The sequence below is a fragment of the Tyto alba genome, unplaced genomic scaffold (genome assembly GCF_018691265.1).
Source record: "Tyto alba isolate M040663 unplaced genomic scaffold, T.alba_DEE_v4.0 Super-Scaffold_40, whole genome shotgun sequence".
Taxonomy (NCBI): Eukaryota; Metazoa; Chordata; class Aves; order Strigiformes; family Tytonidae; genus Tyto; species Tyto alba.
Window position 1 is genome coordinate 28,244,773 of NW_024881316.1, and position 14,443 is coordinate 28,259,215.

General features: G+C 37.9%; 1 protein-coding gene across 9 annotated transcripts in view; it reads right to left on the bottom strand.

Moving 5' to 3' along the window:
* DLGAP2 (DLG associated protein 2) overlaps nt 1-14,443 on the bottom strand; it is a 477,131-nt gene that overhangs the window by 11,094 nt on the left and 451,594 nt on the right. For all 9 annotated transcript variants that reach the window (XM_042803361.1, XM_042803360.1, XM_042803362.1 and 6 more), the window contains 3 exons: nt 13,559-13,644; nt 11,934-12,349; nt 3,412-3,503 (listed from right to left, as the gene is read on the bottom strand). In XM_042803361.1, the coding sequence (XP_042659295.1) occupies nt 3,412-3,503; nt 11,934-12,349; nt 13,559-13,644 (594 nt within the window). The remainder of the gene's footprint in view (nt 1-3,411; nt 3,504-11,933; nt 12,350-13,558; nt 13,645-14,443) is intronic.

Below are 14,443 nucleotides of genomic sequence, written 5' to 3' on the forward strand. Positions count from 1 at the left end.
AGGCTCTGTGCCCCATCTTTTACAAATCTAGTGGACAAAGGCATTTTAGATATTAAACACAACCTCACATAGTTGCCTAAAAGCTGGGACTTAAGTCAGTATTTCTACTGAATTCCTCCCTTGAATTGCACATTTTTAGGGGTATTAAACTAGGAATGGCTACTCAAGTTTGGGTTTTGCAGATGCCACTGTGGGATCTGAGTGCCTGGAGCTGGGCATGACGACATGCAGCGTCACTCATACCTAAGCCCCTTTTGGAATTGGGCCCAAGAACCAGCTTAGAACCCTATACACTTGGAAGTTTTCTTCAGTAGAAGAAAGTCTCTTTTTCATAGGGAGCTTCGGGATCATAACAGAACTCGCCGTATAGATTATAACACTTCTGGGAAACAGGATACAACTCCAGATTAGTGTTCACTGAAAATGACTTAATTGGGTAGATCCCAGTTTACTCCAAAACAATTTAAAATTTATGTCAGTGGTATTAGTTACTCTACAGAGGTCAGTATCTCAGGCTTCAGGAACCAACTCCTTGTGTGAAATTTGTCCGGACAGTCCCACAGCAACGTATCTTATATTGCGATCTGTTCTCTCCAGCTTGGCCTCCTCAGTCACTCTCCCCAGTTTCCTCTAAACAGCCATAAAACGATGCCACTCATTGAAATGCCATTGCCTTCTGAGTCAAGGCTAATTGCTCTTCTGTACCTCTGTGTCCCCCCACTCTGCTCATCATGCTCGGGAAGATGGCAGCCCCCAGCGCGGCTCCTTGCAGCGGAGTGTGCGGCGCATTGTCTGGACACAAGAGGGCTGCCTCCTGCTGCTATCGCTTATGGATCCACAGACCACGAATAAATGCTGGCACAAATGATTACTATTACAGCTAACTAAATTTTGAAAAGATTGGCTTAAACCTGTTTCTGCTCAGAAGCTGCTGTTTTATTTGTATCTTATTTGGAATTCAGCTTTGCAGCGCTCCTGAAGGAAGCCTAAAGCAAGCAAAAAGTGCCTAGCCAGTGCTCGAGCCACTCTGCTTTTGCCTGTAACCATGACATACTGGGAGATGATTTCATGAGCTGAGCAGGATCTGTGCTGACTAGAGAGTATGGAGGAGGACACTTCAAAGAAAAAACAGGGTGTCACAAGAGATAATGTGAATAAAGCAGAAAGGAGCAGTTATTAACCAGTGGAGTTTTTTTTCTAGCAGTTAGTGGGAGCAGTAGGTTGTAGGAAATAGCCAACCAAATTATTAAAAAAACTTAATCGAAGCTTACATTTTTATGAATTTAACCTAAGTGAGAGTGTTTGGTAAGAGATCTTAACCCAGAGCATAATCAAATGTGTCCCTTAAAGTTCCCACCAACCCATAGAAAAGTCCATAGGAGATAGGTGAGTTTCCTGTTTAAATTTCAGTTTGAGTAAGTATATTCCTTTTCCTAAACCCTCGCTGCATTTTGAATTGGCAGAAGTAAATGCTGTTGTTCTTTATGCTACATTTATGCTCTTTGCTGTTGAACACTGTTAGAGAAACTGCCGTGTGGTAGCCCTGTAAGTGCTAGATGTTTTTGAGTGGGGGAACACACTAACTGGCTGCTATCTGGCAGCATTCCCATGGGGCACCGAGATGCTGCCTCAGGAGCATATGGAAAGCCTGCTGTGGATACGCACTAAGTGACTATTTAACAACAAACTCTATCGTTAGTCATAGGAAGAAAAGCCTCAAAACATGAATAAGCTAAAAGTCCAGTTCTGCAGTTGCTGTTTTCGGCAGAGCCCGTTGCTGATTTAATGAAGCTGAAGAACATTCAGAGTCTAAATCTTCAGGGTGGGATAAAGCTGCTGTTATGGAGTTCAAAGGTTTATTATCCAAATAAGGAGAGAAATAAAATCTTTCCAGTTTTTTGGTCATGTTGTCTGCAAAGCTGCAGATTTCTCCTTGTGCTCATATTGCTTTTGCAGTAATGAACTGTTCACACTTGCAAACAGCTGATGGCTGTGCTGAGCAGGAGCTACGCTTGTTATTACAGTAATGCTCTCAAGCACAAGTGCTGGACCCACTTGAGGATAAATGAAGTGGAGTGGGTCTCCAAATCTTAGTCTGCATAGCTTAATCAATCAAGTAATGGAGAGCACTTTGAAATTTGCAGTGAGAAACTTTTAGACATTGATGAAGATTTCCTCTTCTCACCGCAAAACAAATTACTAGATAGGGAGCACACATGATGTATTTGATACTACAAATGTGGTCATCTCCTGCTTGCCTGACTTTGCGTATTTCCTCTGTCATTCTGTAACAGCTATTAAAATTCTTGTTTTGACAGAGTCTTTGAAGTGTATAATTGGATTCTTTCCTAATGAGGACCATATATCTTATCATTTTCTATCAGAAGGTAGGACATTTTTTGCCATGACTTTCTCAGTAATATTTGATTGCAGTTTCAGGAATTCTGGATATTTAACTTTATGGATGGAAAGTAGCAAGTAGGTCTCTGCAGAATGCATGTTTTGCCTTAAAAATTTATGTGGCAAATACTAACAAGTAAAGAAATGTATCTAACCAGACATACAGATCATGATGTCTGTTGTCATGCATGCAACAGAATTCAGTACTTTTAATATATGAGGTGTAGGGGCAGTCAAAAGCTGAAAGTTATGCTTAGTTTTAAGTGAGCCAAAGAAAGGTGTTCTACTAGCTGTAGGTAGATGAATTACATTCTTCCATTCATTAGTACTATCACTGGTGGCTGCTGTCATATTAATGAAGATAACGTTTAGAATTGAATTACTCTATAATGAACTTCCAGAACAATAGCAGTAACTCTCATAAGTAATATACTGCATCTGTTCCTTTAGCCCTAGGACATCTTATATATAATTGGCAATGCAAATTATGAAACCCAATTTTAGGAACATTATGTATATTCCCATTTCTAAGAACAGTCCTATTTTCAGGTAGGTAGAAAGCTGGATCATGTATTCTCCACTATTCTGCTATTTTACTATTCTCCACTTACTGTTATGTGAAAATTTTCTCCTTTCTTACCAGAAACATAGTTACTATTTTAGGGTATTACAAAAATAAGCCTTCATTTTATGTCTCAGAAAACTTGCATTTGTTCCCTTCTCATTTTTTTTTCTTTATTAAAGACAGCAAAAAAAGAAAAGACAAAACACTGCCAGACTGCAATTACTGAAATATTGTTTGCATTGATAAAAAATGTACTAACATCATACTTAAGGATTAAATTAATTAAAAAAATTTCAGAATGCTACTGTTTGGGTACTCTATACTTGTTTTTGTTATTGCCTTTTAAGTAAAAATATTAAATTCCAAAATTTAAAGTTATGTTTTGTGGAATATCTATGGATGAGTAGCCTTACACTCTTCAAGAATGGCCAGACATGGTAACTTACCAGATTTTGTTGACAAAGCCAATAAAATTGCTGGAATTTCTGAGACATGAGGAGCTGTGCGCTTCCAACAGCACTTCGGATCTTACCTAGGACTAAGCATACAGACAGGTTATTACCAATAGATGTCTTTTGGCAGTAAATGCAAAATCCAGCTCAAAAAAATATGTAGCTGAAATTACTGTTTATTTTATAAGGGAAGTAAATATTTGGTTTTGTTGTTTGTGATTATATACATAAAATATTTTTTACAAGATGGAGATATGGGAAAACTCAGAGGCACCTCACCCTTTGGCAATAAGAAATGATATCTTAATAACTCATAACAGCTAAGACTGTATTTTCTTAAGGAAATAGAAAAAAACAAGAGAATATGTCTGAAGTGGTCATACATACATATGTTTTTGAGAACAATCTTAAATTTCAAAGTAAATGACACCTCCTCCCTGATTTAAATTTGCTTATGTAAATTAAAAGCTGTTGAAATAGCCTTGCACCAAAAATCAGTTAGATGCCTGTTCCCTCTGCAAAGGGAGCTCTACATGTACCTTAGATAATATCTTCTGATTCTGCAATTACAGATGACTTCGCTCACTTGTGTGGATGATCCCTGGGTGAGCACTCTTTATCCCGTCTGTTCTGGGGGTAACGTTAATACATTAAAGTATAACATAAGATACAACCATAAGGATGAGATCCTCAGGGGAATCATGTATCTGAGACATGTCTTGGTAGCCCCGTTAGGAGTTACAGGTTGCTTACCCAGAAAAACGCACAAAGTCCTAAGCACAGGAGCTTCAGACAAAGTGGGACACAAGCAGGTGCTGCAGGACTTTGCTGAATTGTGATCAGCCCTCATGGCTCATGGGGCTTTCCCCACCCTCAGTGTACTTGCCACGTACAGTGTGCATAAGCAATGGGGAAAGGGACCAAATTAATTTTATTTGACTTTGCTTCCAAGAGTCATCTGTCTAAATCAAAATTTCTGGACGCCCTATAATCAGTAATCTGAGCTCATCAGCTCAGCCATTTTAGCACTTATTTTTAGATGAGCTGAATCTCTTCCTGGAGATGCCTACTTCTTTCTGTTGACGAGTGCCTGAGGGGACTGGTTTATCCCCAGGAAACTAACTCCTGGACTCCCACGTTTACTGGGATAAATACCATACTTTTGTAGGTAGCAATATATTTTCCTACATCTCCTTCCTACACATCCTTTCCTACACTTCCTTTCCTCCACATCCATCCCTATGCTGAAAAAACAACACTTTAAAAAGCATTCTAAACTGAGGTTTCAATGGAAGATTGATTTTATCCAGAGAACTTTCAGGTCTTTAAATAATGTTTAGGGTAAAGATAGAGACAGGTAGGTGCAGGGGTGAGACAGGAATTACTCTGACATCTTTTAATTCAACTTGAAGAAACCAAATTGATAATTCAAACAGAATACATAGGGTGGAATGAAGCTACAATAGTACAGCAGAACTGATCTGCAGCCTGTGATATAGAAAACATTACATTCTGGCAGGGCTTAGCACTTTGTTGTTATTTGGAATAAGTACAGAAAGGGACTGAGTTGCACGTGAAAACAGCATTATTTTTATAGTAGGTATTAAATTTTAATTTTACTTTCTCTAGACCAGTGTAACATCTGCTTAACCACAAGTAGCAGCAAGAGATAATTTGAAAGTTTTAGGCTCCAGGTCTGTGGAAACATAGAAACTCTGTAACTTTAAAAGCATGTGTTAATATGTAGAGCTGTGGTTCTCAAACTCTATTCCATTTTCTGCTAGACAAAGAGTACAGCTGTGCTACAACACTAAATTAAACAGCAAGATGCATAATTCATCAGTCCTCTGTGGCACTCATTTGTGAAAGGGTTAAGTGGTTCAGAGTTGCATGAGTAATTCACTGGTGTTTTGGTATTGTTTTGTTGGCCAAATGAAATAAAACATTTTAAATAGTTTGGGGTTTTTGATCACCAAACCCTTCACTTTATGGAGTTACTGGCACATGGAAAGCAATGTTTTTGGTGTTAAAAACCTGAATAAGCATACAAAAACCTAAATAAAAAGGTAATGTTTCACTTGATCTGAAATAAATTGCTTTAATTTGGTTTTCAGCATTTTTAATAAAGGCAAAGATTTAAGTGACAAATAGCTTTGTATCCTCCTTTACCCTCAGTGCGCTGTAGCTCAGGACATAAGATAAACTCCCAGTGTGGGGTTAGAGTCCCTTCTCTGCCAGGGTGGGGAATTATGCTGTAGCAGGTCGCTGACATCTCCTGTTTCATGCTATGTTCAACTATTCACTGGGCAGAAAGAGAGTGGGGATGGTTCTGTAGGCTGATGGTTTTAGTGCTTGTCTAATAGTGAGTAAAGTTCAGTTTTAGTTTCTTCTGTTGAATTTTATAGTTCATAGCTTGGATACATAGCCCAGGTAAGGGGCATTTGCTTTAGCCTTACTGCAGAAATGTAGGTCTTGACAGAATCTATATATGACTGATATTTTATAGTGAATCTCACAGTTACCGCAACCCCCATATTAAATAAACATTTGTTTTATTTTTGTTATCCTGAAGGATCATGTCAACAAGCACTGGCGATTTAAAGCCCAGTCAGACCAGAAAAGACTTAGGCACTGGCAATGCCTCATTTTGGTGGGATACACATCCATTGGGGATGTAAAACAGTGGTTCTGAGCTACTTGTATGTGTCACTGAGTCACAGTGGTGAATACATATGTATAATTACAGCCCTACCATTTACTAAAGATCTTAGTCTATTTCCATTTCAATAAGTAAATCAGACGTAATAAAACATGGAAGTTAAAATCTCTCATATTCATGCTACTCTACTTTGCTGTAATTAAATTAAAGTATTAAAACACTTCAACTCATAATCTTTAGCACAATATTAATAGACAGTCAAAGCCTTGTTATTAATTTCATGCATTGGGGAATTATTCTGATGAGTGCAGATTGATTATCTCCATGAAAGAATGATGAATGTTAGAGACTGGAGAGATTGAGATGTTTGGTGATGCCTAGAAGATTTTGCTTGTAAATAAATGATGATAAAATCTACCAACATACATAAATATATATAATTTTCATGTAATCTATATACCTCCCTCTATTAAGATAATGTTATATTTACTTGAAAGTCAGGAAAGAGTCACACAACCTTAATTCTGCTCCCTGAAGAGTATGAAGCCCTACATTTTTGTTGTGTGGTCCTGTATGGCTTCTACTCTGAAGACATATAAAACTCTCACCATGGCTGCAGTAGAAGCAGACTCAGGATTTATACCATGGATAGAGACTGTGTAAATTGACTGTATACAAAGTGCATAATTAAGACAATGTTGTCTTTTCCCCTGCAATAAGCATATTACAAAATTTGAAGTAATATATGTGTTGTATTGCTTGCTACAAAATCTTCTGATTAAAACTGATTTCATATCACACAGGTAGAAGGGGAAAAGTTGGATCTATATTGATGAAACCAAGATTATAGTCTCATGCTGTAACACTATTCTTGACAGGTTAAAAGTTTTGCTCAGTTGTGTCACTGCTGCACCAGCAATGTGAAACTACTAACAATCAATCTACTTCTGGTATTAAATACTATTTATTTAAATGACAAGTATTAATTTAAATATTAATTCCATTTGATTGTTCCTTTTTTTTTTTTTTTCTATACTTGTAAAATAAATTGATCTACAAACAATCTGAGAAAATATGCCTGGAAAAAATACTGAAACTGGCATTTAGTTCATCCTCCTAACTCAAAGCAGGGCATGATATTTGTCTAACCTCTAAAATTACAATTACAATTACAATTACAATTAGTAATCTTCAGAAATATATGTCTTTTTCACTGTCAACTCAGCAGGTAAGTGTAATAGTAAGTGTATAATATTCAGAGTGAGATAACATTTTAGGACAGCACAACTATCACTTGGCAGTGCTCTGAAGAGTAGGTAGGGCCATGGGATCTTTGTGCACCAAATCGAACATGGGGCAAATTTGCTCTTTACCTCAATGGAGCTGAGTTCAAAGAGAAGAAAATTTAAGCAGAACAATACAAATGCTAGGAGGAATTCTCAGATTCCACACTATGGGACTGTCTTTTATTGACTTTAAAGACTGTTTCAGGGCAATTAAGACATTCTGTAGTCATTCACAACACTCCAAATGTAAATTTCAATAGTTCCTGAAGGATTGGTTTGTGAAAAGCATTAGGAAATTATGTCAGTAATTACTCTTTGGTTAAAGGATAACCCATATTTGGTCAAACACCTAAGAAAGCTTTTGTGGATGATTAATTGATGAATATACTAAAATAAATTAGTTGTGAGGGTTGTTGGGGTTTGGTTTGGGTTTTTTTTTCCAAAGCATGGGAGATTTAACACTATATTTTCCGTTACAATTCGGCTGTGTTAGTAAAGCCCTTGCAGTACTGTGGGAATATCAACCAGAGGACTGGCAAGGAAAAATCCAGCATCCATGGAATGGAGGGGAAAGGGGAGAGAAGGGTAATTTGAGCTCTGACTGTCTCTAATGCCTTTTTTTTCACTAGAGGTCACTTTACTATGTATCTATGCCAGCAAAGCTCCTAACCATGATGCAAAAGTTACCAGCAAAACAACCTTTTTTCTGGCACACCTTATACTATCATTAATTTTCTTTTCACCTATTTTAATTTTTTGATACAAGAGTAAACTCTGTGTGGCCGTTCTCCATTTGTCTTGTGCACTGAAATACTTCAGTGGCCAAGCATGTGGCATTCAGAAGCCCAGGATGTCTTCTGCTTCCCTCTGCCAGTCCTTGCCTACAAGCCCTGGGCAGGGACTGCGGCTCCCCACCAGCCTCGCCTGCTCTCCCCCTCCCTGTGCCAGTCTCTCTGCTCCCATCACAGAACTCGTGGGCGGCAGAGTCCTGGCCCTCTTGGTCTTCCATAGCTCTGTGACAATTGAAAGTGTTTTTCTTCTCATCACCTACACACCAGTCACAGCCAAACACAATTTTCAGGGTGTAAAACTGAAACTCCAGTCAGCACCCTTGAGAAACACATATCTTTGCTCGAAGGCACCCTGCTAGTGCAAATGATCAGATGACTTACCCTGGGAGCAGTTACAGCCACATATATTTTATATATATATATCTAGATATGCTATAATAAACACTGAGAACATGGATAACTGCCCCCACAAACAATATACGAACTTTGCAGAGAGACCAAAACAAAATTCATGGCAACTGACCAAATAAACAAATTTTATGAAAAGAAAGGGAGGTTATTTTTGCTGCAATGATTATCTTCTCCTTTTCTAAGACCCAGTGAGTGAAGTTCTTAAAACAACATTATGGGAGAAAAGCTACAGTGAAAGAAAAAATCAATACAGCAATCAGATAGCAGTCTGTGATCTCAGGGCTATTGTGTTAACACAGAAAATGAAATTGTTTCTAAAATGCAGTTCTATTTTAACTCTTCCCATGATTAAAACAAGATAGAAATGGTTTCATAAAGACAGCGTTCTCCTATGAGATGCAAAGCTGTATTTGGTCTTCAGGTACAATTAATATACCCAGGCCAAAAAGAAATGATTCAGCATTAACAATGACAGTTTGAACGTACAAACTTTGCTCCTTCTGGAATAGTAGCTCCTGCTGGAAGATGGGAAAACTTATTTAGTGGTTTCTGTCTCCCCCATTTGTGTGTTATTTTTTTCAGGGAACTGCCAGATGCTTAAATATTTCAAGACATTTCATGCTGGGATATTATTAAACTTCAATTCTTGTGGATATGTACCCTTCAACCTCCATAGCTCAAGCTGGGGATACAAAATGTGACAAAAACTCAGCAGGAAAAAAATTATTCATGCTGAAATTTTAAAATGCTGTGGAGCTCATTCCCTTGGTGAAAATAATTATTTGATAACTTCCTTTTACTTGATGTAAGCTATATTAGGTGAAGGGGTACCATTTCAAAGATAATGTAATTTGGAAATTATTTGAGGAAGATCTCTTGAAATGAGTCACATAAAATTAAAAATTGGAAGTCTGGGTGACAATCAGCTGAAGACAAGCATCTGATTTTGCATAAGTTGTATAGACCTACTATCCTACAATAATTTCTCTAACCTATTAGGGACGTCAAAATATTCCCCCAAACACAAGTAATGAACCCCTTTTTGGTTAGCTTAAAAAGAGTATTTCAGTGACCCATTTCGGTTATGATTTAGTAACTCTGTATCAGGGAGTTGCTCCTTCTTTTTCCTCTTAAAGAGTAGAGTCACTCTGCAAATGAGAAAACATAAAATCCTGATATTCCATTTTGTTTTCAGATTGAAATGTTCTAGGTTAAAAGGGTGTCACTAACTTCAAATATTAATAAAAATTACTGAAGTCCATTTTGTCTTTGTCCTCTGTACAATTTACTGAGAACTATCTTCCTAATTGCCATTTCCCCATGCAGCAAGGGTATTTCTGGAGTGCAAGAGCATAGCTTCACATGGTGAGAGGGAGGGTGGTTTTGCCATTTCCCCATGCAGCAAGGGTATTTCTGGAGTGCAAGAGCATAGCTTCACATGGTGAGAGGGAGGGTGGTTTTGCACCTGGGTATGTGTAGTCAGCTAAAATCAGGTCCTCCAAGTTTTCCTAACAGTACACAGCTTCATATTCCAGAGAATAACACCACTAACTCCCTGTCTGTGTCTCCGAGTGAGGAAGGAGTACTGACGTGAGAATGTTTCCACTGCTCATTTCATGTGGCTGCAGATTTGATTAGGGCTGTGCATGAGGAAGGGCTTGCAGAGAGAGGAGGTAGGAAAAGTCCATCCCTTGCCTGCAGATTCCTCACTGGCCTCCTAGGGGAAGAGAGGGGCTAACAGTGCGTGTGTTTCTCCCCTTTGCTCCCTAATAATTTTACTCTTTCCAGGGAGATTAAAGTCTTGCTCTTTGAGCTTCTGCTTCAGATCATAAGCACTGATGTCCCCACATCAGTAACAGGCAATCTTGGAAGCAGGTGCTTTGGGATACTTAATGATGGCAGAGAAATATCAGTATTCAGCAGTGCACAGATTTGGGGAATTGAAAAATAAGACGTATATGGTAAAAAGAAGTATTAAAAAAATAGCCATTATGAAAGAAGCCTTGAAAATTCTCATAAAGGCTAAGCAAAGCAAAATATTTTATTATTCATACTTTAACAGCCCCTCGGAGTGTATTCAAGTCTTCACAGAATTCAATGTGAAGGGAAAATTCTCAGTTCAGCTCTGCCATGATGAAACTAAGGACAAAAACCTACACTCCAGAAAGCACTGGAGGCTGAAGGAAGAAAAACAGCCTTATGCTCTCCCTGACCCCAAATTCTATGTTGTTACTTGGCAGACTTGTGTGCAATAAAATCGAGAAATATTGCAGCAAATTAAAAAATGATGAGGTAAAAACATAGACATCCTTTCTTTTGAACAGGTCAGAGAAAGAAATAGAAATTGGCCTTTTAGTCACCATGCAGGCCTGGCCCCAGACCTGAGGGTAGATCACAGCAAGGATTCACTGAGGAGGAAAGAAGATGATCAGGAAAGAGTATTTGGAGGTGATAGTGAGATTTGTGAGAGTGCAGGAAAAGATGCTAGTAAGAAAACTTAATATGAACTAATTTGTGATCTGAGAAAATCTCGGCTGAGACAATAATTCAGATTGGCAGGGATTGAAATATTTATAAAACTGAGCCTGAAGAACAGGGATAATTGACCTCAGAGGGAATCACAGGGAGCTGTCTACTGAGTTCTAGGACCACTTTGATATATTACTATCATTAGTGCTGGCTTGGATCTTGTTCCAAAATAGTCTACATTATTTTTCACTTTATTCCATCACTCCTCTCAAGGTGTCCACAAGACGTGAGAGAATAATAATGATTCTTGACAAATTGTAATAAGAAAATGCAGCTGAACTATCTAATAGTGCATATGCCTGTGTAACTGAAGAAGTGCTTTAACTATTGTTCTTGCCTACTCCTTTCTATTCTTCCAACAGATCCTTTATGATAGGCAGAATTGCCTGTAAAGGAATTAAAACATTTTAAAAATGACTGTTAATTAATAAGAGATAAATTCTCAAGTTTCAGGAAAACAGCAAAAAAATGTTCACATAGGACCACCTTGTGTGCTTTGGCAAAGGCTCAAGCACCGGAGCCATAGAAGTGTGTGGGAAGAATGAGTCAGAGTCAGAGCTGTGGATGGAGCTATTGCATCATTTGAACCATATCTAACACCAGACTTGGATCCTGCGCTTGCCTCTACAGCTGGCTCCTCAACTACTCCTACAAAACCTTACTTTGGGAAATGCCAGCTTGCACAGTCAATTGCAGGACAGGGCTCTCATATATAATAGTTCCGTAGAGTGTCTTTGGTACTACACAATGAATAAGGACAAACTACAGCCCACAACTTTATCCTAACCGATTTCTTATTTTAGCAGACATCTATAAAAAAAGATACCAAAATGCTCTTACTTTCTTCAGAAAGATCATTTTCTTCTGCTTCTCTTTCCATTTCTTTACACCACCCTTCCATTCTCTTAGTTTCAGTATGTAGTAACTTCATAAACCAAGATCCATCCCGTCGACAAGGAGACATTCGCCCGGTCTCTACCGTCTCAATGGTTGGCTCTAGCCAGGGTTCTGGTGGTGGAAGGTTTGAGGTGTCAACTGGGGTCCTATAATCTTCTCTGTAACTGAACAGTCCCTGTGTCCGTACAGTTCTCACTGCGCTGTATTGGGTGGGTGTGCTGGGCTCTGAGTGCTGCTGGAACGACGAGCCAAACTGAAGCCCCTTGTCCTCCATCGTGATGTGTCCTGGAAAGCCCTCCAGTTCCAGGTCAGCCTGGACAGCTGCTGTTACACTGTTTGAGCGCTTGAATCGTCCGTGTCTTGGTGAAGAAGGAAGAAAGAAAAGAGATTAAGACATATAAATTCATATGTGATTATACAGAGGCACAGAATAATGTTTCAGTGAATGGATTCTGGTTTTCTTTAACTTTATGTTGAATATTTTTCCTTTGTGCATATCTCACTAACATAAGACAGTGAGTAAAAACAGAGAGGAAAACCAAAATGCATAGTGGCATCATTGATCTGTGCAAAGATAAAAAAGAAAAAAATTTAAATTATCTCTGGAAACAAATATTGATTTATTCTCATACTACAAAATACCATGTATCATTACTAAATGAACTGGAAATAACTAGCAGAACTGCAAGGTTATATCTCCTGATAGCAAAGTACATGTATGAAAACATCTCAAATATTAAGAATTGTAATTAGACAAGATCTGAAAAACTGCTAAATTAGGACTGTTGAGCAAAAGAAAAATAGTAGCAGCAGGTTTAAGACTGTAGGTTTTTTTACTTGCCTATAGGATGGCCATTAAATGCTGATTTTCTATTGTGATATGGCACTGAATAATGACATTTTAGAAAAGCTCTATGTTACATAGAGAGGCAAAGATTATTTGTGAAATCTTTTCACATACGAGCCTATTGCTTCAAATTGCTTCTAGTCAATGATGGTAAAAGGTAATTAGCAGTCAGTTACTGTCTGACAGCTGCCGTGAAATGAGATAATGGTCCCAGTCCAGTACCTAACAGGCAGTGCCTGCCAGGGATAATCTGTGGGTTAGTACATGGACCATCAGTTTTATAAAGCTAGAGAAGGACTGAACAAGTATAAAAGCTGATTCTAGCTTAGGATAAAGGTACCATGGGTTACATCCTAACTGTTACATCACTCTATGTGGACTGGGAAAGCCTGGATCAGCATGAGGCGTCCTATCAAAGGAAGAGTATTCTAATATATAGCTCTTCGTATTTGTTATGCCAATAATTAAATTATATCAATTCACTACTTTAATTTAAAACTTTTACTTCCTTCTCTCCAATTAAAAACTGCAAAGTTAACTAAATATTAGGCAACTTCCAAGTAATCTCTACAAATTTTATCAAATGACCAGCATGCCTATAAGAAATTTGGCTTTGTGATTTATTTAGGGGCAGCACTTGCCAGATGTTTGTTATTAATTCTGTTTACAAATGCGTGTTGTGCTATGAAAGACTACAGATTTTTGTACATGCTTGAATTACCGTTTTTCATCTTCCACTTGTATTCCAACAGAGTGGTATTCCCGTAGGCCTCTGCTTTCAGTATCTGAATCAGTTGCTGTTTCCACCTAATTCAACACAAAAGATATATCTGCAGAGTGAGGACCAACAACTCAACACTATTTCTACCTGCACTTATTCAAAATTAATTATATATTTCCTCCCTTACTGCTAAGAAACACCTAGCACAGTAAAATAAATGAAATCAGTATTCAGCCTGGTATCACTGTTTTGGTGCTGTGTTTTATAAAGCTTTGCGCAAGTACTTCTGTTCTATGTAATTCCCTATTTCAAACCTAAGCAGATGCAATTACTTAGTTCAGCGAAAGCAGGGAAGAAGCTTGGTCTGGAAGAGCTGTTCTTAGAATGAGGAATCCAAAGGATAACCCCTTTTTATATTATTATAAAACAGTCTCATTATAGTCCTTGATTTACAAAACAAAATAAAATTTCAAGTAGCCTGATAAACTTGCAAGTAATAAAAAGAAATGCTGCAATGAAATTTTATCGACAACTGTGTTGACAAATATAGAACCATTTAAATGACGTGAGGGATACAGCAGAATGCCATATCTCACCTTTTTAAATAACATGGTCCTTAAAATCAAGCAAGCAATTTATGCACTTTTTATAGTATTCCCATCTGAAATACACTTACCAAAATACATTCAAAGTAGAATTTTCTTCATAACCAAGACCATATTACTTTTACAAGTTTCTGTGGGATTTTATATAACACTCCCCAACACCACACCGCCCCCAAGTCTTTGACACAGACATAACGAGAGCTGCAGTATGCAAATTATACTGAATCAAGGGAGAGACAGGAAAAAAGACTAGAACTGACTTTTCATTTTGAATGATATT